Source organism: Pristiophorus japonicus, chromosome 13, assembly GCF_044704955.1.
Source record: "Pristiophorus japonicus isolate sPriJap1 chromosome 13, sPriJap1.hap1, whole genome shotgun sequence".
Classification (NCBI taxonomy): domain Eukaryota; kingdom Metazoa; phylum Chordata; class Chondrichthyes; family Pristiophoridae; genus Pristiophorus; species Pristiophorus japonicus.
The window spans coordinates 15,084,394-15,110,773 of NC_091989.1; the positions used below are offsets into that span (position 1 = coordinate 15,084,394).

The 26,380-nt window shown below is 48.0% G+C and overlaps 1 protein-coding gene across 5 annotated transcripts in view; it reads left to right on the top strand.

The window, feature by feature from the left end:
* The window catches only part of fbxo18 (F-box DNA helicase 1), an 89,877-nt gene that overhangs the window by 36,931 nt on the left and 26,566 nt on the right, over positions 1-26,380 (top strand). For 4 of the 5 annotated variants that reach the window (XR_011596254.1, XM_070897177.1, XM_070897181.1 and 1 more), the window contains exons 9-17: positions 4,041-4,209; positions 7,834-8,053; positions 12,661-12,748; positions 14,223-14,309; positions 15,578-15,714; positions 17,188-17,287; positions 17,953-18,074; positions 18,312-18,387; positions 21,235-21,435. Coding sequence is in view for 4 of the 5 variants with exons in the window: in XM_070897177.1 (XP_070753278.1) it covers positions 4,041-4,209; positions 7,834-8,053; positions 12,661-12,748; positions 14,223-14,309; positions 15,578-15,714; positions 17,188-17,287; positions 17,953-18,074; positions 18,312-18,387; positions 21,235-21,435 (1,200 nt within the window). In the remaining variant the exon portion in view is untranslated. The remainder of the gene's footprint in view (positions 1-4,040; positions 4,210-7,833; positions 8,054-12,660; positions 12,749-14,222; positions 14,310-15,577; positions 15,715-17,187; positions 17,288-17,952; positions 18,075-18,311; positions 18,388-21,234; positions 21,436-26,380) is intronic. The other variant, XM_070897178.1, reaches the window with a different exon arrangement.

Below are 26,380 nucleotides of genomic sequence, written 5' to 3' on the forward strand. Positions count from 1 at the left end.
TCCTTCCCTCTCTTCTCTTCCCCTCCTTCCCTCTCCTCTCTTCCCCTCCTTCCCTCTCCTCTCTTCCCCTCCTTCCCTCTCTCTCTCTCTCTCTCTCCCTCCTTCCCTCTCTCTCTCTCTCTCTCTTCCCCTCCTTCCCTCTCTCTCTCTCTCTCTCTTCCCCTCCTTCCCTCTCTCTCTCTCTCTCTTCCCCTCCTTCCCTCTCTCTCTCTCTCTCTTCCCCTCCTTCCCTCTCTCTCTCTCTCTTCCCCTCCTTCCCTCTCTCTCTCTCTCTCTTCCCCTCCTCCCTCTCTCTCTCTCTCTCTTCCCCTCCTTCCCTCTCTCTCTCTCTCTCTTCCCCTCCTTCCCTCCTCTCTCTCTCTCTTCCCCTCCTTCCCTCTCTCTCTCTCTCTCTTCCCCTCCTTCCCTCTCTCTCTCTCTCTTCCCCTCCTTCCCTCTCTCTCTCTCTCTCTTCCCTCCTTCCTCTCTCTCTCTCTCTCCTTCTCTCCTTCCTCTCCTCTCTCTCTCTCTCTTCCCCTCCTTCCCTCTCTCTCTCTCTCTTCCCCTCCTTCCCTCTCTCTCTCTCTCTTCCCCTCCTTCCCTCTCTCTCTCTCTCTTCCCCTCCTTCTCTCTCTCTCTCTCTTCCCCTCCTCCTCTCTCTCTCTCTTCCCCTCCTTCCCTCTCTCTCTCTCTCTCTCTTCCCCTCCTTCCCTCTCTCTCTCTCTCTCTCTCTTCCCCTCCTTCCCTCTCTCTCTCTCTCTCTCTTCCCCTCCTTCCCTCTCTCTCTCTCTCTCTCTTCCCCTCCTTCCCTCTCTCTCTCTCTCTCTCTCTTCCCCTCCTTCCCTCTCTCTCTCTCTCTCTCTCTTCCCCTCCTTCCCTCTCTCTCTCTCTTTTCCCCTCCTTCTCTCTCTCTCTCTCTCTTCCCTCCTTCTCTCTCTCTCTCTCTCCTCCCCTCCTTCTCTCTCTCTCTCTCTTCCCCTCCTTCTCTCTCTCTCTCTTTCTCTTCCTCTTCCCCTCCCCCCCTCTCTCTCTCTTCCCCTCCCTCTCTCGCTCTCTCTTCCCCTCCCTCTCTCTCTCTGTCTCTCTTCCCCTCCCTTTCTCTCTTTCCCCCCCCTTCCCCCCCTCTTTCCCCCCCCTTCCCCCCCCTCTTTCCCCCCCCTCTTTCCCCCCCCCTCTTTCCCCCCCCCCTCTTTCCCCCCCCCTCTTCCCCCCCCCTCTTCCCCCCCCCTCTTCCCCCCCCCTCTTCCCCTCCCCTCTTTCCCCCCCTCTTTCCCCCTCTCTTTCCCCTCTCTTTCCCTCTTTCCCCTCTCTTTCCCCTCTCTTTCCCCTCCTCTCTTCCCCCCCTCTCTTCCCCCCCTCTCTTCCCCCCCTCTCTTCCCCCCTCTCTTCCCCCCCTCTCTTCCCCCTCCTCTCTTCTCCCCCCCCTCTCTTCCCCCCCCTCTCTTCCCCCCCTCTCTTCCCCCCCCTCTCTCTTTCCCCCCTCTCTCTTTCCCCCCTCTCTCTTTCCCCCCTCTCTCTCTCCCCCCTCTCTCTTTCCCCCCCCTCTCTCTTTCCCCCCCCTCTCTCTTCCCCCCCTCTCTCTTCCCCCCCTCTCTCTTCCCCCCCCTCTCTCTTCCCCCCCCTCTCTCTTCCCCCCTCTCTCTTTCTCTTTCCCCCCCTCTCTCTCTCTCTTCCCCCCCTCTCTCTCTCTCTTTCCCCCCCCTCTCTCTCTTTCCCTCTCTCTCTCTTCCTAATTTTAGAATGTCCTTTGAAAGTGTTTGATTACACCTGAAGCTCCCCACCATTTTCAGAAGCTGTTTGAGTGGAACTGATTGCTGCAGTGATTGTAATGACCCTCCTAGGTTTTGCTCTGTGATTTCATTGTTTGACAATGCTTGTAGATATTTTAAACCATTAGTGGGTGTACTTCTGAACAGCTGTCTCTACTGTGATGAAGAAATATGGTCTAAATCATCGTAATTACTACCAGGAAATAACTATGTGTTAGAAAAAGCATCAACCCCCTCCTTTTTGATTGAATTCTTTCCCCTGCCAATGTACTGTAAGTGGCCAGAAGTTATTTGGTGTTCACGATCACATAGAAACATAGAAAAATAGGTGCAGGAGTAGGCCATTCGGCCCTTCGAGCCTGCACCGCCATTCAATATGATCATGGCTGATCATTCCTTCAGTACCCCTTTCCTGCTTTCTTTCCATACCCCTTGATCCCCTTAACCGTAAGGGCCATATCCAACTCCCTCTTGAATATATCCAGTGAACTGGCATCAACAACTCTCTGCGGCAGGGAATTCCACAGGTTAACAACTCTCTGAGTGAAGAAGTTTCTCCTCACCTCAGTCCTAAATGGCCTACCCCTTATCCTAAGACTATGTACCCTGGTTCTGGACTTCCCCAACATCGGGAACATTCTTCCCGCATCTAACCTGTCCAGTCCCGTCAGAATCTTATATGTTTCTATGAGACTCCTCTCATCCTTCTAAACTCCAGTGAATAAAGGCTCAGTTGATCCAGTCTCTCCTCATATGACAGCCCAGCCACCCCTGGAATCAGTCTGGTGAACCTTCGTTGCAATCTCTCAATAGCAAGAACGTCCTTCCTCAGACTAGGAGACCAAAACGGAACACAATATTCCAGGTGAGACCTCACTAAGGCCCTGTACAACTGCAGTAAGACCTCCCTGCTCCTATACTCAAATCCCCTAGCTATGAAGGCCAACATACCATTTGCCTTCTTTACCACCTGCTGTACCTGCATGCCCACTTTCAGTGACTGATGAACCATGACACCCGCATTCACTTTTGGACATGATCGCTCATCGTCATCATAGGCAGTCCCTCGGAATCGAGGAAGATTTGCTTCCACTCTAAAAATGAATCCTTAGATGGCTGTACAGTCCAATACAAGAACCACAGTCCCTGTTACAGGTGGGACAGATAGTCGTTGAGGGAAGGGGTGGGTGGGACTGGTTTGCTGCACGTTCTTTCCGCTGCCTGCGCTTGATTTCTGCATGCTCCCGGTGACGAGACTTGAGGTGCGGTCTTTGGCCAGGGACTCCCAGGTGTCTATGGGGATGTTGCACTTTATCAAGGAGGCTTTGAGGGTGCCCTTGTAACGTTATGATAGCTACGATGTTCCTAACAGGACAAGTCAACTCCCTTTCCGTTTGTTCCCCCTCTCTCTCTCAGTCTGGAGGTCAGCAGCTTCCTCTCGCTACAGGCAGGATCAGGCCTTTGGGTTTTGGAAAGCCGTGAACTCTGTGACTACTTAAAGCTAGTCTGCACCTCTTAAAGAGGAGGTGCACTGTGACTGCAACAGGCGGCAGATTTCAGTGAGGACCACCTTTATTGAAGAGCAGACGTCTCGCACATTGTTCCTTGCTGCCTTTTGGGTAGGAGAATTGCTCCCTGAACACCCTAGGCGGATATGGCCTCCTGCTGAGAACCCTTTCCCCCCGCCCCCCCCTGCCCCCGAGCAACTTACCCTGCTCTGTATGGCTTCCGCTCACTCTTCCAGTCGTGTTCGATTCTAAGGGCAATGCCTACTGATATACCCATGTTTGGGAGCAACTGGTTTGTGCAGCAGCCTTAGTCAGCAAAAGGTCTTTCAGCACCTACCACACCACTCCCTGTAGACGTTTTGCGACTTCAAAGCACCATGGCAATCACAAAACACGTGCAGAACTGTAGCAACAACCAGAAGAAATCAACCAGCAACCAATCCTGTAAGGAGTTGATGATCTCTTCAAACAGAGCTAGTCGGGAATCCTCCCTCCTGCGTAACAGATGTTCAGATGGGCGAGATTAAGAGAGGGCATCGGCTGGAGTGATGAGCTCCAAAATGGCACTGCTGACGTCAAATCAGTGTTGTACGCTGATTAACATCACGATCTGCCTGCTCTGCATACTTCCGGCGTACGCATATCGCCCTCACCAAGATGGCGTCTGGCGGGATTCGCGCCAGAATTGTGCGCGCACGTATCGGACGCCGTTTTGGTCCCGCGCTACCAAACCCAATTTTGCGCCCTTATTGTTTTAACGCTACCGTTAATTCTCCTACCCAAGGTACAGGCAAAACGTCCACGCTGATCGCGTATGCACGGAGCAGACCTCACCTCCGATTCCTGTACATCGTTTCCACTAAACCTGTTCCGGTGGCGATTCGGCGCATTTTCCCTCCAAATGTGGAATGTACGACCGTGCGGGCGATGGCCTATCGGTGTATTGGCTATAAGTAAGTAGGAAGTGAAGTGGAGATAATCAAACCACTTGTGTTTTTTTTGTGCGTGCGTGTGACAGGAGTTGGGTAAGAAACCTCACCAAATCTTGTGCTGACCTGGGGTCAACAGTGCAACCTGCTCCCAACTGCTCGCCAACGTGGCACTGAGCTTGTGCAACCGTGTGAACAGGGCTGGAGGACGCTCTTCAAATTTCCACCCCTTCCAGTGAGGGATGTGGCTTTTGTTCACATCTCCTCCAACAGAATGGCTCTGATTGCGAATGAATGGTTGGTGGGTCCAAATCATTGGTCCCATTTGGCAGGGCTGCACATTTGCATTCCCAAGTGTCACGTCAGTAGTTACCAAGTACACAATGATGGAGTTTTAATTGTAGCTTTTAACGGTGCAATCTTTCATAACTAACCCCTTCCAAATATTGACATCCATATTTGTAATGGCTTAAGCAAAATTCATGCTTATCTCTTACTGTGCCAGCTATTGGATTTTAGAACAAAAGTTCAGCAAAAGTAGCAGGAAGTTTTCACTAACATTGGGAGTGTAGAGGGGGAGGTGTGGTGTAATCACAGCTGATCCACTGCTCATGTCATGCCTGGTGTATAAGAGCAAGGAATTCTCCCAGTGTCTTGGCCAACATTCATCCCTCAATCAGTGCCAGCAGAACGGATGAACTAATCTAATTGTTCAATTAGGTGGATAGACTAAAAAAAGCTGGAGTTGTTCTGCTTCGAGTCGAGAGGGTTGAGAGGAGATTTGATCGAGGTGTTCAAAATCATGAGGGGTCTGGACAGAGTAGATAGAGAGAAACTGTGCCCATTGGCGGAAAGGTCGAGAACCAGAGGACACAGAGTTAAGAACCAAAGGCAACATGAGGAAAAACTTTGTTACGTAGCGAGTGGTTAGGATCTGGAACGCACGGCCTAAAAGGGTGATGGAGGCAGACTCAATCGTGGCTTTCAAAAGGGAGTTGGATAAGTACCTTAAGGAAAAAAATTTGCAGAGCTACGGGGAAAGGGCGGGGGGAGTGGGACTAGCTGAGGTGCCCTTGCAGAGAGCCGGCAAGGGCTCCTGTGCTGTAACCATTTTATGATTTTATGCTTCTATGGTGTTAGTGGGCCCTTGCTGTGCACATCTTGACTGTTGTGTTTGCCTACATAGCAACAATGAAAGACTTGGAAAGTAATTCATTGACGTTGAGGTGCTTTGGGATGTCATGAGGGCATGAAAGGCGCTGTATGAGTACAGGCCTTTCCTTCTTTCTTTTCATATTGGTGAGGATTGTGTGACTTCAGCAGATGGGGTGGGGGGGGAGCTGATCCTGGGGGTGTTGTTCCCTATGCACCACCCTCCATCTAGACACACCTGGTTGATGTCAGGGGCCCACAGTCTCTACAATTTAAACACGGAACAACCCCCTAATCTTTTGCTAAAATTGTACGTTGAAATAGCAGCGAATGCCTGAGGCTCTGGTCCGTGAGAGAAACACGACTGTGATTTTAACACATGTTTTATTGAATCAGGTAATTAAAAATGGAAGTAGCATTCGGGATTAGGGTGTTTCCAGTGTAGGGTGACTGTTCTGGTCTGGGTTTCGGATCTGGCTCTTTCACCCCTTGGACCTGCATTTCACTCCAGAATGATGGGATGAAAAACTCTCAGCTGGGCTTATGAGTCCCAAGTAACATAGAGGCAGGGAGGATGTTCCCCCTGGCTGGGAAGTCTAGAACCAGGGGTCACAGTCTCAGAATAAGGGGTAGGCCGTTTAGGACTGAGATGAGGAGACATTCCTTCACTCGGAGGGTGGTGAATCTTTGGAATTCTCTACCCCAGAGGGCTGTGGATGCTCAGTCGTTGAGTATATTTAAGACGGAGATCGATAGGTTTTTGGTTATTAAGGAAATCAAAGGATATGGGGATAATGCAGGCAAGTGGAGTTGAGCTGGAAGATCTCATTGAATGGCAGAGCAGCCTTGAGAGGTCAAATGGCCTACTCCTGCTCTTAATTCTTATGTGTAATGTGAGTTTGAACAGTTTCAACCCAGTTTGTGAGCACAGAACTGTTCAAAAAAACAAAGGAAAAACAGTGAAAACTTGGCTGATTTTGTAGCACACTTGCCTCTGAGCCCAAAGATTGTGGGTTCAAGCCCCATTGCAGACTTGAGCACAGTCTGCACTGTGTCTCCAGTGCAGTATTGAAGGAGTGCTGCATTATTGAAGGTGGTATCTTCCAGATGAAGATGTTAAAACTTGCTGCAGTGAATGTTAAAATGCCCCATGGCACTTTTCAAAGAAGAGCAAGGAGTTCTCCATCTACTCCCACCTCACCGACCAACCAAAACCGATTAATCGGTTGTTCATTTATTTGCCAATGGCAAGTCCGCTTCAATGCATTGGTTATAAAGCACTTTGGGAGGTCCTGAGGATGTGACGAGGTGCTATCTAAATGCAAGATGGCTGGAGTGGGAGATGGTTGCTGTTGGAAATGGAAACAATGCGCTAGTGTAGTAAGGGTTAGGGGTTTAAGGTCACATTGTTGGGTTGGTGCGGAGTGACCTTTAATCTGCATCACGCCTCACCTGACCTGGGAATACTTCAATATGAAACTTGGTTCCAAAATGGGCAAACCTCCGATTTCCCCAGCCGCAGAAAGAGCCTCCAATTGTTTATTTACCTAGTGTTGGTCATAGCATTTCCCGCCTGTAGCTGATCACCAGCCAGTGACTCCTGCTGGGAGACTCTCGCTGTCTACACTTACACATGAAGAACGGGCACTTTGGTGAAGTACTGGTGGGTGATTCCACTTTGAAACTATAGAATTGAAAAGTAGGGAAATTCTGCTAAACCTGGACCACACCTGGAGTACTGCGTACAGTTCTGGTCGCCATATTATAAAAAAGATATAGAGGCACTGGAGAGGGTGCAGAGAAGATTTCCAAGGATGATTCCAGCAATGCAACGGTATACATATCATGAAAGGATGAACAGGCTGGGTGTCAATTTTTTTTTTCTCTTGAAAAAAGAAGGCTGAGGGGTGACCTAATTGAGATTTTTAAAATTATGAAAGGTTTTGATAGAGTGGATACAGAGAGAATGTTTCCACTTGTGGGGAAGAGCATAACTAGAGGCCATCAATATAAGATAGTCACCAAGAAATCCAATAGGGAATTCAGAAGAAAATTCTTCACCTAGAGAGTGGTGAGAATGTGGGACTTGCTACCACAGGGAGTGGTTGAGGCGAATAGTATAGATGCCTTTAAAAGGGAGGTTAGACAAGCATATGAGGGAGAAGGGAATAGAGGGTTATGCTGATAAAGTTAGATGAGGGAAGACAAGGGGAGGATTGAGTGGAGCATAACCATCGGCATGGACTGGTTGGGCCGAATGGCCTGTTTCTGTGCCGTTTATCCGATGTAATCCTATGTAAACTGTAACTCGAAAATGCCACTATCTTCAGGAGAGAAGACAAAAGGGATAGAACTTTTAAAAACTAATTTTTCATTGAATTCTCACGACCTGGGAGTGTTTTTATTACAGTTGCATCAACAGATAATTGCTGTGTATAAGTGTTTTACGATGACATTTTAACGACAATGATTTTAAACTCTTGACTCTTCTGCTAGATACCAGCGCAAGAAGAAGCTAACGGTTTATGGTCTGAAACCATTCGCTATTGTTAGACTTCCCGAAGGACGGGGCAGCATTTTCCGAGCAAACTTGGTCTGTCGGATCCTCTGCACTTTCTTCTCCTCCATGGATGAGACTATCTCCACAGCTCATGTACTGGAACACTGTAAGAACACATGTGGAAACATTGGGCCTATGGACTATCAAGAGAAACTAGTGAGTCTACAAATTGCATCTTGGATAATATTTCTTCATCCTGCTCCAGTTGTTTCCTTTGTGACTGTGACAAAGGCAAACTATCCCTCCTCTTCCTTCTTGACCTGTCTGCAGCTGATGACACCCAGCTCTACCTCACCATCACTTCTCTCGACCCCTCCACAGTCTCTCAATTGTCAGACTGTTTGTCCGACATCCAGTTCTGGATGAGCAGACATTTTCTCCAATTGAATATTGGGAAGACCAAAGCCATTGTTTTCGGTCCTCGCCACAAACTCCGTTCCCTAGCCACTGACTCCATCCATCTTCCCAACGGTTCTCAGCTTTCGTGTCGTATTTGACCCTGAAATGAGCTTTCAACCACACATCCGCAGCGTAACTAAGACCGCCTATTTCCACCTCCGTAACATTGCCCGTTTCTGCCTCGCCTCAGCTCATCCGCTGCTGAAGACCTAATCCATGCCTTTGTTACATCTAGACTTGACTATTCCAATGCACTCCTGGCTGGCCGCCCACCTCCTACCCTACGTAAACTAGAGGTGATCCAAAACTCGGTATGAGTTAGGACACAGGCTGCCAAATCCCGCTCACCCATCACCCCCTGTGCTCACTGACCTACATTGGCTTCCGGTTGAGCAACACCTCGATTTCAAAATTCTCATCCTTATTTTCCAATCCCTCCATGGCCTCACCCCTCCCTATCTCTGTAATTTCCTCCATTGGGCGGGCCACATCTTCCGCATGCCCGACCCGAGACTCCCTAAGCAAGCGCTCTACTCGGAACTCCTATATGGCAAGCGAGTCCCAGGTGGGCAGAGGAAACAGTTCAAGGACACCCTCAAAGCCTCCCTGATAAAGTGCAACATTCCCACAGGCACCTGGGAGTCCCTGGCCAAAGACCATCCAAAGTGGAGGAAGTGCATTCGGGAGGGCGCTGAGCACCTCGAGTCTCGTCGCCGAGAGCATGCAGAAACCAAGCGCAGACAGCGGAAGGAGTGTGCGGCAAACCAGACTCCCCACCCACCCTTTCCTTCAACCACTGTCTGTCCCACCTGCGACAGAGACTGTAATTCCCATATTGCACTGTTCAGTCACCTGAGAACTCACTTTTAGAGTGGAAGCAAGTCTTCCTCGATTTCGAGGGACTGCCTATGATGATGATGATGATGATGATGAATTTCCTCCAGCCCCACAACCCCCCTTCAAGACGCTCCTTAAAATATACCTCTTTGACCAAGCTTTTGGTCACCTGCGCTAATTTCTACTTGTACGGCTCGGTGTCAAATTTGTATTTTGTAATACTCTTATGAAGCACCTTAGGATGTTTCACTATGTTAAAGGCACTATATAAATACAAGCTGCTGTTGTTGTTTTCCCTCCTGCCCGGAAGATGCAGCTTCTTGCTAGGTTATGGTTACTCGATACCACCGGCAGGTGCATCTAGGGATGGACAGTGAATTCAGACTGCCTAGCATTGCAGTCAGCTGTGGCTCAGTGGGGGTAGCACATCTGAGTCAGGAGGTTATGGGTTCAAGTCTCACTCCAGAGACTTGTGAATATAAATCTCGGCCGCCACTCCCAGTGCAGTACTGAGGGAGTGTTGCACTGTCGGAGGTGCCGTCTTTCAGATGAGACGTTAAACCGAGGCCCCGTCTGCCCTCTCAGGTGGACGTGAAAGATCCCGTGGCACTATTTTGAAGAGCAGGGGAGTTACCCCCGGTGTCCTGGGGTCAATATTTATACCTCAACCAACATCACTAAAACAGATTATCTGGTCATTATCACATTGCTGTTTGTGGGAGCTTGCTGTGCGCAAATTGGCTGCCGCATTTCCTACATTACAACAGTGACTACACTTCAAAGGAAAAGTACCTCATTGGCTGTGAAGCACCTTGGGACGTCCTGTGATCATGAAAGACGCTATAGAAATGCAAGTTTTTTTTATATCCCCAGGACAAATCTTTTAAAAATTCATAGCCGAGTCCAATCCTGTCCTTGCCTGGCATCCACCCCATCACAGGAAACCCAGCTGACTTATTTCCTCCCTCCTGTCTCACCCATGGCTGCCAAAGTAAATAATGCCTTTAATAGCATGTGCTAAGTTCAGCACAACCGGAGATTGAATCCAAGATCGTCCTTCCAGCATGGAGTGCGGAGCCACAGGAAAGCTCCTACTTCAAGATTTGTATACGGTGAACTCTGACATAGAAACATAGAAAATAGGTGCAGGAGTAGGCCATTCGGCCCTTCGAGCCTGCACCGCCATTCAATAAGATCATGGCTGATCATGCAACTTCAGTACCCCATTCCTGCTTTCTCTCCATACCCCTTGATCACTTTAGCCGTAAGGGCCACATCTAACTCCCTTTTGAATATATCTAACGAACTGGCCTCAAAAACTTTCTGTGGTAGAGAATTCCACAGGTTCACAACTCTCTGAGTGAAGAAGTTTCTCCTCATCTCTGTCCTAAATGGCTTCCCCCTTATCCTTAGACTGTGACCCCTGGTTCTGGACTTCCCCAACATCGGGAACATTCTTCCTGCATCTAACCTGTCCAGTCCCGTCAGAATTTTCTATGCTTCTATGAGATCCCCTCTCATTTTTCTAAATTCCAGTGACTATAAGCCTAGTCGATCCAGTTTTTCTTCATGTGTCAGTCCTGCCATCCCGGGAATCAGTCTGGTGAACCTTCGCTGTACTCCTCAATAGCAAGAATGTTCTTCCTCAGATTAGGAGACCAAAACTATACACCATATTCAAAGTGAGGCCTCACCAAGGCTCTGTACAACTGCAGTAAGACCTCCCTGCTCCTATACTCCAATCCTCCCGCTATGAAGGCCAACATGTAATTTGCCGCCTTCACCACCTGCTGTACCTGCATGCCAACCTTCAATGACTGATGTACCATGACACCCAGGTCTCGTTGCACCTCCCCTTTTCCTAATCTGTCACCATTTAGATAATATTCTGCCTTCCTGTTTTTGCCACCAAAGTGGATAACCTCACATTTATCTATATTATACTGCATCTGCCATGCATTTGCCCACTCACCTAACCTGAACAAATTCTCTCCTCTTCCATTTGAAAGAAGAGAGAGTCTATTGTTTTTAGATTTGTCCCTTTACCCGCTCTAAATGCTTTGGAGGCTTTCGATTCTATCAGCGTGTAGGAATGGATTGTGTGAATCAGCGGGACCTTTTCCAAGGCCTTTGACACTTGACGGGTGGCGCTTAGCTTCCTGTGCAGATGCTTCTCACCATCATGTGTTAAAGACAATTATATCGCCACCAGGTGGCTGTGTGCAGCTCAAGCGTGAAAATTCTGCCTCATCAAAGACGCATTTTGATACGAAGTGATAGCCCTCTCTTGGGGCCCAAGTTTCGGGCCGCGCCTAGAACGGCGCAGCCCCGACCTGGACGCCCGTTTTTCGCGCCAGTAAGTGCGCCTAAAAAATACTTACCGTTCTCTGGCTCCCTGCAGGTCCTCTGGAGCTGGGCACGGCGCAGCACGAGCTGTGGAGGGACGGAGCCAGGTCCCTGCGCTGAAAACAGTGCCGGGACCTCTGCATAGGCGCGCTACAGTGGGCGCGCATGTGCAGTAGCTCCAGGCACCCAAAACTGTGTGGGAGGGGCCCGAAGCACGCAGCCCCTAGCCCTGGCTGAATGGGCTCACTGGGGCTGCGTGGATCAGGCTGCACCTCCCACGCCCAGCTCCTGCTTCCTCCCGACCCGACCCGACTCCCCCCCCGCCCCCCCCCGCCCCAGCCACCTACCTTTAAATCCTCTCCTCTCTCCCCTCCCCCCATACCCCCCTCTCCCCATCCCTCCCTCTCCCCCCTCCCTCTCTCCCCCCCTCTCTCCACCGCCCTCCTACCCTCGCTGTCAGAAACACAGACAGTGAGTGGGAGAGACACACACAGACAGAGAGATAGAGACATTCTGGGGGGGCCGCCCCAGCATGCTGTTGGAGGACTCCCGGTGCAGCAATCGGTAAGTAGAAAATGTTTTATTTATTGATTTTTTTATTTTTTTAAATTTTTTATTATTTTTTTTTGATTGATTTATTGGTTGATTTATTGATGTATTTATCATTTATTATTGATGATGGCTCTTTATTTGTAAAACTGAAGTGTTTAATGTTTGTAAACTTCCCTTTAAACCCCCGTCCCCCCCCATTCCCTACGCCTGATTTGTAACCTACACCTGATTTTCTAAGTGTAGGCAAGGTTTTTCTGAGCGTACAAAAATCTACACTTACTCCATTCTAAGTTAGTTTGGAGTAAGTTTTCACTGCCTAAACTTTCAAAATGGGCGTAAGTGGCCGGACACGCCCTCTTTTGGAAAAAAAATCTGTTCCAAACTGAAACTGTTCTAACTGACTAGAACTGGAGCAAGCTAAATGCCGAGAATTGCAATTTCTAAGATACTCCATTCTAAACCAGTTGCTCCAAAAAAACAGGAGCAACTCAGGCCGAAACTTGGCCCCTTGGTGTGAAATTCATGATTGAGAGCTGCCCTGAACTATATTATTGTGCGAGATTCACTTCATTCCTGCACTTTTTTAAAAAAAAAACACATTCTGGAATTAATTGTGGTCTTCATTTCAGGAACTAGTTGAAGACGCAAAGAGGATTTGGAGAAAGATGGTGGATCTTGGTGCAAGGAAGGAGGCTGGTTACCTAATGACTCACGAGGGTAAAATTAGTTCTAGTTTCTCAGTGCATTCATTTTTCCAGTGGAATTGAAGCAGAGAGGAATTTTCCGTTTCCTTCCTCTTGGATTGTCTATCACGCTGAGAGATCAGGCTTGAAGTTTGCAATTTCCTGAGATAATCTGAAACTTTGTGGATGTTTTTGGCTTCTAATTTAAAGCTGCACTTGTTTTTATGCCTTTCTAGGTTCCTTTTCCTTTGGCTCTTCTTCCCAGCCCCCCTGCCAAAGAAAAGGAAGTGCCATACTGAATGATTTCAGCAATGCCTTTTTAAATTATTTTCCGGGCCTAGATACCTAAACCCTCCATAACCTGCCTGAATTTGCTGCTGAGGCAGCAGTAGAGTTTGAGGATGCAGCAAAAGATCAGAGAAGGTTCACTAGGTTGATTCCGGGGATGAGGGGGTTGACTTATGAGGAAAGGTTGAGTAGGTTGGGCCTCTACTCATTGGAGTTCAGAAGAATGAGAGGTGATCTTATCGAAACGGATAAGATTATGAGGGGGCTTGACAAGGTGGATGCAGAGAGGATGTTTCCACTGATGGGGGAGACTAGAACTAGAGGGCATGATCTTAGAATAAGGCGCGCCCATTTAAAACAGAGATGAGGAGAAATTTCTTCTTTCAGAGGGTTGTAAATCTGTGGAATTCGCTGCCTCAGAGACCTGTGGAAGCTGGGACATTGAATAAATTTAAGACAGAAATAGACAGTTTCTTGAGCGCTAAGGGGTTATAGGGAATGGGTGGCGAAGTGGAGCTGAGTCCATGATCAGATCAGCCACGATCTTATTGAATGGCGGAGCAGGCTCGAGGGGCCGTATGGCCTATTCCTGTTCCTATTTCTTATGTTCTTGTGTTCTTATTAGTAAAAAGGATTTGGAAAGGGTCATGTCATTGAATAAATACAAGCTAAATGAAATTTGCCACTGATTATTGTGGTCAAAAAATATGGGAGAGAAGTACTGTATAAGATTGAAAGGGAACAAAAATAGCAACAGAAGACTTGGAAAAGGATCTGTAGACAATAGTTAGGTCCAGTGTTTAGATAACGTGGATTCACAAATAATAAAAGCCACTCAAGCACTGGAGTACATAAGCAGAGCAGTAGCATACTACTCTACAGAAGTTAGGCTAAGGCTTCACCATACGCTGGTCCAGACTACAATTCAGTTTTAGTCACCGACCCATAAAAAGATATACGTGTAATGGAAAATGATTAGCGAAGAGCAACAAGACTGAGCCCAAGTATAAAGGGGATGAGCCCGGAGGAAGGATGAGAATCACTTCAGCTTTACAGTCTGCCAAGATGGTGGCCTGTAGCGTGACTCATAATGTGCCCTAACTGAAGAGAGTTGTTTACACTTTGCTGAATTTGGTAGAAAAACATTTCTTTTTGGAGCAAAACTATTTCTGTAACACATATTGCCTGTCTGATTTAATATGTTGTGTCTATTTTTTAAGGATATCTGAAGCTTTGGCAACTCAGCAAACCGAGTCTGTCGCAATTTGATGTCATCCTTGTAGACGAAGCTGAAGATTGTAGCCCAGGTAGGCTAGTTACACCCTGCCCATCTCCACCTACTGGGAGAGAAAAGTTCACACACGCTAAACATGTTTGAAATACAAACAGCAACAACACCAACTTGCATTTATATAGCGCCTTTAACGTAGTGAAACATTCCAAGGCGCTTCACAGTAGTATTCACAGAGTTCAAACACTATAGGCAACCGATATATTAAAAAAAAAGACTTGGATTTATATCGCGCCTTTAACATAGTGAAATGTCCCAAGCAGCTTCACAAAGTTTAAACACTATAGGCAAGCGATATATAAAAAAAAGGACTTGCATTTATATAGCGCTTTTCACGACCACCGGACGTCTCAAAGTGCTTTACAGCCAATAAATTACTTTTGGAGTGTAGTCGAAATCCAGTTAATGGTGAACGGGTAGATATTTAACGTTCCAACACAGTTCCTTCTATTGTAAAAGACTTGAGATGGCAAGAAATATACGAACTTGGGTGGGAAATTAAATTCCACTCTGGTTCATTGCGTTAGCAATGGCTTCACTACAGTTTACATTGTACAAGGCCAGTGGTGTGGATGGGTAAAGGGGCACTGCTTACAGCAATTTGTAGACCCTTCACTAAGCTTGAGGTTGTTGCTCACCCCCAGTTTTGGCTGCCATTGTTGGCCCAGATGGATTGCTAAAGCTCTAGGTGGTACGCACTCCCAAGATTATTGACCTGTGGCATCCTAGTGCAGTCATTATCATAGGCAGTCCCTCGGAATCGAAGAAGACTTGCTTCCACTCTGAAAGTGAGTTCTTTGATGGCTGAACAGTCTGATTCGAGAGCCACAGACCCTGTTACAGGTGGGACGGACATTCGTCGAGGGAAGGGGGTGAGTGGGGCTGGTTTGCCGCGCGTTCCTTCCGCTGCCTGCGCTCGACCTCTTCACGCTCTTTGCGTTGAGACTCGAAGTGGACTAATTAAGAGTACCGCGTTTCATGTGAAACATCACGGACCGGTGAACCATTCTGTTGTTTGGCGAGTTATTGGACGACAAGGCTCTGCTGCCTTGAGGATCAAACTCGGTGTTGTGTATACTTGATTACCGAATAACATCAGTGGACGGTTATCTTCCAAAACATTTCCTACGACAGACCATGCAACTCATCAGCTCACGCAGCTGATCAGTGTCCCCGCTGTCTACGGTAAAAGATGTGCCAAAGCGATTGGAATTCGTTTCCGACAATCGGTCTCCCTCAAAACATCTCTTCACCTTCTCACTGCGATGATCCTCTTTCCTCCAGCAATCATGGACATAGTACTCTTGCAAAAATGTGTGAAGATTCTTGTGGGAGATCCACACCAGCAGATCAGCGGCTTCAAGGGTACCGCTAGCGTTCTGCTTGAAGCCCACCGTCCCCGCCTGTTTAGTCTGACACAGGTAAGGATTTGCTTTCAATCGTCTTGAGTGTCTCAACGATACAAGAACATAAGAAATAGGAGCAGGAGCAGGCCATACGGCCCCTCGAGCCTGCTCCGCCATTTAATACGAGCATGGCCGATCCGATCATGGACTTGGGTCCACTTCCCTGCCCGCTCCCCATATAACCCCTTATCGCCTTATCGGTTAAGAAACTGTCCGTCTCTGTCTTACACTTATTCAATATCCCAGCTTCCACAACTCTCTGAAGCAGCGAATTCCACAGATTACAACCCTCTGAGAGAAGAAATTCCTCCTCATCTCTGTTTTAAATGGGCGGCCCCTTATTCTATGCCCCCTAGTTCTAGTCTCCCCCATCAGTGGAAACATCCTCTCTGCATCCACCTTGTCAAGCCCCCTCATAATCTTATACGTTTCGATAAGATCACCTCTCATTCTTCTAAATTCCAATGAGTAGAGGCTCAACCGACTCGACCTTTCCTCATAACACTATTTTCAGACCACAAAAAAAAAACATGACTGGCTTGGCAGTAAAGCACTGATAACCCTCTTGGATACATTCATAAACACCACACCTCACTAATGCACTGGCCAGTAGCAATCTTCAAGGAGAACAACAACAACTTGGATTTATATAGCGCCTTTAACATAGTAAGATGTCCCAAGGTGCTTCACAGGAGCGTTATCAAACAAAATTTTACACCGAGCCACATAAAGAGATATTAGGACAAGAGGTAAGTTTTAAGAAGTGACTTAAAGGAGGAGAGAGAGTTGGAGAGGTTTAGGGAGCTTGGGGTCTGGACAGCTGAAGGCATGGCTGCCAATGGTGGAGCAATGGAAATTGAGGATGTCCAAGATGCTAGAATTGGAGGAGTGCAGAGGTCCCGGAGGTTATGGGGCTGGAGCAGGTCACAGAGATGGTGAGGGGTAAGGTCGTGGAGGGATTTGCAAACAAGGATGAGAATTTTCAGATCTTTAGGCAATGCCGGACCGGGAGCCAATGTAGGTACAGTGAGCTCGGGGGTGACGGGTGAACGGGACTCGGAGCGAGTTAGGACACCTGGCAGCAGAGTTTTGGATAAGAAAATGGTCAAGTAGCCTCAAAGGAAATAGCAAACAAAATGGACAGTGTTGTTGAGCATGCTGATCTGGCTTTTAATAATAAATGTGACATCAAAAGGACAGGTCGGTAGTGGCCTGACCAGTTGAGGGAAACATCCAGCAGCTCTTTGGACCAACAAAACTGTCAACAACAGCAAATCACTTTTCGGCTCCACCACAGCTTAAGTGAGGTCCAATACTGCTCCTGATTGTTTGAGAGAGGTTGGAGACTTGGGTCACTTGTATCAAAGTAACATTACTGCAGTATTGCAAATGGGAAATATGCTTTTGTACCGTGCCTGCCTTGCTACCTGATGATTGCAGTATTTTACAGGAGGACCTGTTCATTAATATTTCGCTCCGTGTTTGCAGAGTTTCAGATTTGGACCAGAGATTGCGTATGTTGCAGCAACAATATTGGACACATGCAAACATGTCAAAGATAAGACCTTGGTTGGCAGAAGCCAAGATGGTAAATGGGCAAGGATACATTTTTATTTTGTGTGTGTGTGTGTGTGTGTGTGTGTGTGTTATTGTGTGCGTGTGTGAAAAGGTAGGGGGAAGAATCTTCTTACAGTCCCCTGGAGTCGAGGATGACTTGCTTCCACACTAAAATCAGTTCTAAGGTGACTGATGAGACCAGTACGGGATCTACCGTCTCTGTCACAGGTGGGGCAGACGGTGGTTGGAGGGACGGGTGGGTGGGGGGGCCTGTGTTGCCGTGCGCTCCTTCCGCTGTTTGTACTTGGCTTCCGCGTGCTCCCGGCGAAGAGATTCGAGGTGTTCCGCGCCTTCCCGGATGTTCCTCCTCCACTTTGAGCTGTCTCTGGCCAGGGATTCCCCAAGGGTCGGTGGGGGATGTTGTATTTTTTCAAGGAGGCTTTGAGGGTCTTCCTTGAAGGGGGAAGAATAGTAAGGGGGAGGAGGAGGATTATTAGAACCTTCAATTTTCTGCTGCCTTGTCTCAGTTTCTCTTTGTTGCCCGGCTTTTATGATTTATTATTGTTCGTTGTAGCTTTCCAATTCTCTGACCTGAACAGCGACTGTGGATTCGGGATGGCCTTCCCCATTCACGGTGCAGCTCAAAGCTGCTTCTAGTTTGTGCCAGCAACAATCTCATGAACTCTTTATTTGCAGGTGACACTGATGATGACACTATCGGGCAGGTGGCGATTCTGTGCAGAACGAATGCTGCGGTCTTTGACGAGGCTGTGCGCATTGTTACCAGTGAAAATCCACGCAAAATCCACATCATTGAAGTGAGTACTTTATCCTGATGTACATTGCAGCTCCAGTGCTTTAAGCCTCTCACTTGAGCGTTCTTTACAAAAATGGCACTGACTTTCGAAAGAAAGACTTGCATTTCTATAGCATCTTTCACGGCCACCAGATGTCCCAAAATGCTTTACAGCCAATGAAGTAATTTTATAAGTGTAGTCACTGTTGTAATGTTTTACCTCACAACGCTCTGAACTCCTCAAATCCTCTCTCCGTAGGGGCTTGATAAATTTGGAATGGGCACAATACTGGACATCTGGATGCTTCTGATCCTGGAGAAGGAAGAAACAACCAGTGAGTTTAGCTTTTGATCTAATTAACCTCCCATTTTATTCGTTTGGTGGCTTGCCCTCCACATACCCTTCTTCAACTGTGAAAAGCTGGCAAAGGGATCTCCAGCTGTCTTTCACACGCTCCAAGCATAATTACAGAAGCGGGAGGGGCAGTGTATTTTACTGTATCAGGAGTTGGTCAGACCCTATCTGCAGACACGTTGATCTGTCGGGTACAAGCATTGTAGTACAAAGATTAGTGGGAAAGCAAGTTGGGGGGAGGACGCAAAGAATCTGCAAAGGGATATAGACAGGCTAAGTGAGTCGGCAAACAATTGGCAGATGGAGTATAATGTGGGAAAATGTGAGGTTATCCACTTTGGTAGGAAAACTAAAAAAGCAAATTATTATTTAAATGGGGAGAGATTACAAAATGCTACGGTACAGAGGGTCCTGGGTGGGTCCTTGTGCATGAAACACAAAAAGTTAGTATGCAGGTACAGCAAATAATCAGGAAGGCAAATGGAATGTTGGCCTTTATTGCAAGGGGGCTGGAGTATAAAAGCAGAGAAGTCCTGCTACAACTGTACAGGGTATTGGTGAGACCACACCTAGAGTACTGTGTGCTATTTTGGTCTCCTTATTTAAGGAGGGATGTACTTGCATTGGAGGCAGTTCAGAGAAAGTTCACTAGGTTGATTCCTGAGATGAAGGGGTTGTCTTATGAAGAAAGGTTGAGCAGGTTGGGCCTATACTCATTGGAGTTTAGAAGAATCTTATTGAGACATATAAGATTCTGAGGGGGCTGGACCGGGTAGATGCAGAGGATGTTTCCCCTCGTGGGGGAATCTAGAACTAGCGGGCATAGTTTCAGAAGAAGGGGTCACCCATTTAAAATATAAATGAGAAATTTCTTCTCAGAGGGTTGTAAATCTGTGAAACTCTCTGCCCCAGAGAGCTGTGGAGGCTGGGTCATTGAATATATTTAAGGTGGAGATAGACAGATTTTTGAGCGATAAGGGAGTCAAGGGTCATGGGGAGCGGGTGGAGAAGTGGAGTTGAGGCCAAGATCAGGTCAGCCATGATCTTATTGAATGGCGGAGCAGGCTCGAGGGGCCAAATGGCCTCCTATTTCTTATACTCTTATGTAGTTGTGATCCAAGAACCAGCCTGCTGTCTGTGGGATTGATTAAGAGTATTCCCAGAGCCTGGTAACTGCTGGTCCAAAAATGGAACTATGGTATAGATTCTATCCAAAATCCACTTCCTTTACTTCTACGGACCAAAGGAGCTTGCTTTTTGCTGTATAATTAGTTGGGCAGACCCTATTTGGAGTACCAATTGGCCACGCAATTTTTTACCTGACTTTAATGAATAAATTGCAGAATCAGCTATTTCCTAATATGGACTGTGCACCCTTAACTTATGAAGTACAGCAGACCTGAAGAATTAGAGATGAGCAGTTAAGTTGGTTCCAGGAGGAAGTTATGAGACGAGGGTAAGGAGGTTGGGCTTGTTTTCTTTGGAATAGCAAAGGCTTCAATGTGACTGAACTGACGTTTTAAAAGATCACAAAGGGAAATGATAAAAGTTGATGCAGGGAACTTGTTTACTATTAAAGGAGTCAAATACCAAGGAACAGGAATGGAAAACTGGAAAAATAGGACCAAAAAAGGAAATAGAGCGGAACATCTTTTTGCACAGAATGTGTTAAGAGTTGTGGAGTAAGGTTACCAGGGATTGTCATTGAAACAGATAATATAAATGGGTTCTAGAGGCTGGTGTCTATCATAAAGGGAAGACTCGTTGAGCATAATGTTTTTCTTTTATTTGTTCCTGGGATGTGGTGTCGTTGGCAAGGCTGGCATTTATTGCTCATCCCTAATTGCCCGTGGGAAGGTGGTGGTGAAGGTACTCCCTTGAACCGCTGCAGTCCATGTGGTGAAGGTACTCCCACAGCGCTGTTAGGGAGGGAGTTCCAGGAATTTGACCCAGCGATGATGAAGGAACGGCCGATATATTTCCAAGTCAGGATGGTGTGTGACTTGGAGGGGAACTTGCAGGTGGTGGTGTTCCCATGCCCTTGCTGCCCTGGTCCTTCTAGGTGGTAGAGGTCGTGGGTTTGGGAGTTGCTGCAGTGCATCTTGTAGATGGTACACACTGCAGCCACAGTGCGCTGGTTATGGAGGGAGTGAATGTTTAAGGTGGTGGATGGGGTGCCAATAAAAAGAAAGACAGACTTGGATTTATATAGCGCCTTTCACGACCACCGGACGTCTCCAAGCTCTTCACGGCCAATGAAGTACTTTTGGAGTGTAGTCACTGTTGTAATGTAGGAAATGTGGCAGCCAATTTGCGCACAGCAAGCTTCCACAAACAGCAATGTGATAATGGCCAGATAATTTTTTTTGTTGTTGTGTTGATTGAGGGATAAGTATTGGCCAGGACACTTGGGATAACTCCCCTGCTGTTCTTCGAAATAGTGCCGTGGGATCTTTTACGTCCACTTGAGAGAGCAGACGGGGCCTTGGTTTAACAACTCATCCAAAAGACGGTACCTCCGACAGTGCAGCACTCCCTCAGCACCGCACTGGAGTGTCAGCCTAGATTTGTTTTGTGCTCAAGGCCCTGTAGTGGGACTTGAACCCACAACCTTCTGAGTCAGAGGCGAGAGTGCTGCCCACTGAGCCACAGCTGACACTCGCGCGTATAGCGTGTGCATCTTGTATCTAGTGTCTTAATATATCCCATATATAGCTGTTTTGCTTCCTTAAAAATCTCACTTTCTTTTTTTAAGCTGGGTTGATCTTTGGTAGGTGTTTAACATTGTGGTTATGTGACCCAAGAGGTACTGTTTGTTTTTCACCAGCAGGGGACCTTGTAATCCGGGATCCATTCATCAGAATATTTGAACGTACAGGTGGTTTGCGTGGATTGAAAGATTATGCAGCGGAAGCTGAAGACAAGGAGTTGGAAGAGAGGATTGCAGTGGTGGAGAAGTACAATCTGGGACTCCCTGCACTCATAGAGAAAATCACCAACCACTCCGTCAATTCCCCAACATTTGCAAGTAACAAGACTATTTTCTGCTCCTCTCAAACCCTTAGTTTTATATTTTGAGCTTCTTCGTCATTGTGTTCCCATCCTTTTCCTCCCAAGTTCCTTGAGCATTCAACAGAGAGGGCAGTTGACTGCATGACTGAGTTCTATAGATTTTAACCTGATTCTGTTCACCTCATCTGCTACGGCAGTTCGTCTTTCGTGTTGTGGACTAACTTTAAACTTTTTTTTTTAAAAAAACACCTCGCTCTGAAGAAAATTGACTGGTTGTGTCCACGGAAATGTCAAATTTATTTCTTGCTACACTGACACTAAAGTTTGCTATTTCTTTAAAAAAAAACGGGGTGTCTGTTGACACCACTGTGTCAGCCAATGAGTTGGAGGAGGGTTGGGACTTTACAGCAACTAGCGCCTATTTTTATAGCCATCAGAGTCTATTTTACAGCAGAGTCTATTTTACAGCAGAGTCTATTTTACAGCCAACAGTTTCTATTTAAACAGTCTCTACGAACTGCAGTTAGCAGAACTCCTGACAGAAACTACAGCAAAGTCTCTAAATGCAGGATGATTTCTCCAGCAAAATGCAGTGAGTGGAGTATAGTCACACATTATGGGCATCCAATCAATCCCAGTCCCTTACAGCAGTGTGGTCTCTTGGCGTGATTGATGGGGGAATTACCCAATCATTTCCGTTCTGGGCGGGACTTGTGGCGTGACTAACTGCAGCCTGACTATGCATTATTCACTGTGCATTGCGTATGGTATCCTTGATCCAGTTCTTATTGAAGCAATTGTGCAACATTATCTGATTAAGAATGTAACAATTGAAATTACATTGAGTAATTTCCCGTATATTGTTGAGTTAGGGTTGCGTCTCCACCTCATTAAAAAGTGGGCCACCCAAGGACCAACAAGATCTGTCATGTTTACGAGAGGGAGATGCATGCATCTTGTTCCATAGCAAACAGCCACTAGTTCTATCTTGACAAGTTGGTGTATGTTTAACCCTGGATAATCGACAGCAGCATATTTGTCTGAGCACTGTCAAAATGATTCCCAAGCCATGTTTAAATAAATTGAGCAAGGTTCACACATTCTAGAAGGAGTATTCCATCACACCCGACGTGAGCGTATAGTTGTGCTCTCTAATGTCAGCTGTGGCTCAGTGGGTAGCACTTTCGCCTCTGAGTCAGAAAATTGTCGGTTCAAGTCCCACTCCAGAGACGTGAGGACAAAAATCTCGGCTGGCACTCCTGTGAAATGCTGAGTAATGTTCCCTCTAATTTTTGTTTGGGTGCACGGCCCATTCAAATTTTGGTGCATGTACGGGACCCCCAGACTGCCACATGGCCGTGCAGCTTAACGGGAACATTGGTGCTGAGGGAGTGCTGCACTGTTGGAGGTTCCGTCTTTCCGATGAGATGTTAAACCGAGGCCGCGTCTGCTCTCTCAGGTAAAAGATCCCACGGCAATATTTCGAAGAAGAGCAGGGAGTTATCCCCGGTGTCCTGGCCAATATTTATCCCTCAATCAACATAACAAAAACAAAAACAGATTATCTGCTCATTACCACATTGCTGTTTGTGGGAACTTGCTGTGTGCAGGTTGGCTGCCGCGTTTCCTACATTACAACACTCCTAAAGTATTTCATTGGCTGTAAAGCGCTTTGAGATGTCTGGTGGTCGTGAAAGGCGCTATATAAATGCAAGTCTTCTTTCTACAAAATAAGGATGCAGAGCAGGTTGGACAATATATTTGCAGCTCAGAAGGAACAAGAGGGGAAAGTTCAGAGAAGCATTGACCATAATAATGTTGGATAGAGATGAGAGAGGGATTGCCCATCAGATAACGAGCAGGAAACTATAGACCAGTTAGCCAAACATCTGTCGTTGGGAAAATCCTGGAGTCCATTATTAAGGAAGCAGTAGCGGGACATTTGGAAAAGCATGATTCAATTAAGCAGAGTCAGCATGGTTTTATGAAAGGGAAATCGTGTTTGACAAATTTGCTGGAGTTCTTTGAGGATGTAACGAGCAGGGTGGATAAGGAGGAACCAGTGGATGTGGTACATTTGAATTTCCAGAAAGCATTCGATAAGCTGCCACATAAAAGGTTACTGCACAAGATAAAAGCTCACGGGGTCGATGGTAATATATTAGCATGGATAGAGGATTGATTAACTAACAGAAAACAGTGTCGGGATAAATGGGTCATTTTCCGGTTGGTAAACAGTGACTAGTGGGGTGCCACAGGGATCGGTGCTGGGTCCTCAACTATTTACAATCTATTAATGACTTGGATGAAGGGACCAAGTGTAATGTAGCCAAGTTTGCTGATGATAAAAAGATGCTGGGAAAGTGAATTGTGAGGAGGACAAAAAAAATCTGCAAAGGGATATAGACAGGCTAAGTGAGTGGGCAAAAATTTGGCAGATGGAATATAATGTGGAAAAGTGTGAGGTTATCCACTTTGGCAGAAATAATAGAAAAGCAAATTATAATTTAAATGGAGAAAAATTGCAAAGTGCTGTATTACAGAGGGAGCTGGGGGTCCTTGTGCATGAAACACAAAAAGTTAGTATGCAGGTACAGCAAGTAATCAGGAAGGCAAATGGAATGTTGGCCTTTATTGCAAGGGGGATGGAGTATAAAAGCAGAGAAGTCCTGCTACAACCGTACAGGGTATTGGTGAGCCCACACCTGGAGTACTGCATACAATTTTGGTCTCTGTATTTAAGGAAGGATATACTTGCATTGGAGGCTGTTCAGCGAAGGTTCACCTAGGTTGATTCCGGAGATGAGGGGGTTGACTTAGGAAGATAGGTTGAGTAAGTTGGGCCTATACTCATTGGAGTTCAGAAGAATGAGAGTTGATCTTATTGAAACATATAAGATAATGAGGGGGCTTGACAAGGTGGATGCAGAGAGGATATTTCCATTTGTAGGGGAAACTAAAACTAGGGGACATAGGGCCCAAGTTTCCACAAGAAAAAAAACGGGCGCCCCTCCGAGCTGGGCACCCGTTTTTTGCGTCTAAAACGGCGCCTAAAAAGATCCTCGGTATTCTCCACCTACCTGTAGGTCCTCTGGCCCTCGGCACAGCCAGCACGAGCTGTGGGGGGGCGGAGCCAGGTCCCGGCGCTGAAAACAGTGCCGGGACCTCTGCACATGCGCGCTACAGTCGGCACGCAAGTGCAGTAGCTCCAGGCGCCGAACTGTGTGGGAGGGGCCCGAAGCACGCAGCCCCTAGCCCTGGCCCAATGGCCTCACTGGGGCTCCTCCCACGGCCAGCTCCTGCTCCCCCCCCGACCAGACCCGACACTCGCTCTTCCCCCCCCCCCCCCACCCCGCCGACCAGACCCGACCCGACACCCGCTCTCCCCGCGCCGACCCGACACCCGACACCCGCTCCCCCCGCCCCGACACCCGCTCCTCCCCCACCCCGACACCCGCTCCCCCCCCCCCCCCCCCGCGCCGACCCGACACCCGACACCCGCTCCCCCCGCCCCGACACCCGCTCCTCCCCCACCCCGACACCCGCTCCCCCCCCCCCCCCGCCCCGACCCGACACCCGCTCCCCCCCGCCCGCCTCGACCTGAGACCCGACACCCGCTCCCCCATTCCCCTCCCCCGACCCCCCCCCCCACCCCACCGACTGACCCGACCCCCCCCCCCCACCCCCCGACTGACCCGACCCCCCCCCGACTGACCCGACCCCACCCCCCGACTGACCTGAACCCCCCCGACTGACCCGACCCCCCCCCACTGACCCGACCCGACCCCACCCTCCACCCCCCACTGACCTGACCCCACCCCCCCACTGACCCGACCCCACTCCCCACCCCTCACTGACTCTCTCTCCCTCCCCTCTCCCTCCCTCCCTCCCTCCCTCCCTCTCCCTCTCCCCCTCTCTCTCTCTCTCTCTTCCCTCTCTCTCTTCCCTCTCTCTCTCTCTCTCTCTCTCTCTCTCTTTCTCTCTCTCCCTTCCCTCTCTCTCTCCCTCCCTCCCTCCCTCCCCTCCCTCCCTCCCCTCTCTCCCCTCCCTCCCTCCACTCTCTCCCCTCCCTCCCTCCCCTCTCTCCCCTCCCTCCCTCCCTCCCTCCCTCTCTCCCTCCTCTCTCTCCCTCCTCTCTCTCTCCCTCCCTCCCCTCTCACTCTCTCCCTCCCTCCCTCCCCGCTCTCTCTCCCTCCCCCCCTCTCTCTCTCTCTCTCTCTTTCCCCCCCCCTCTCTCTCTTTCCCCCCCCCCCTCTCTCTTTCCCCCCCCCCCTCCCCTCTCTCTCTCCCCCCCCCCCCTCCCCTCTCTCTCTCTCCCTCCCTCTTTCTCTCTCTCTCTCCCGCTCAGCGGCACGAACTGCTGCAGAATTCTCCCTGGCTGAAGCACTTTCACACAGGTAGGAAGATGGTTTATTTAATCTTTTCTTTGCTTATAAATGTTTATTCAGGTTGGATTTATTTGTATAATATTTGTAGAAGTATAAATAAGGATTTATTGTCGAATTTAATGAGTTCCCTTCCCCCCACCTCGTTCTGGACGCCTAATTTGTAACCTGCGCCGGATTTTTTAATGTGTAGAACAGGTTTTTTCAGTTCTACAAAAATCTTCACTTGCTCCATTCTACTTTAGTTTGGAGTACGTTTTCACTGTGGAAACTTTCAAATCAGGCGTCGGTGGCCGGACACGCCCCCTTTTGAAGAAAAAATTCTGTTCTGAACTAGAACTGTTCTACCTGACTAGAACTGCAGAAAAAAAAATGTGGAGAATTGCGATTTCTAAAATAGTCCGTTCTCCACCAGTTGCTCCTAAAAATCAGGCGCAAATCATGTGGAAACTTGGGCCCATAGTCTTAGAATTTAAAACTGAGATGAGGAGAAATTTCTTCTGAGGGTTGTAAATCTGTGGAATTCTCTGCCCCAAAGAGCTGTGGAGGCTGGGTCATTGAATATATTTAAGGCGG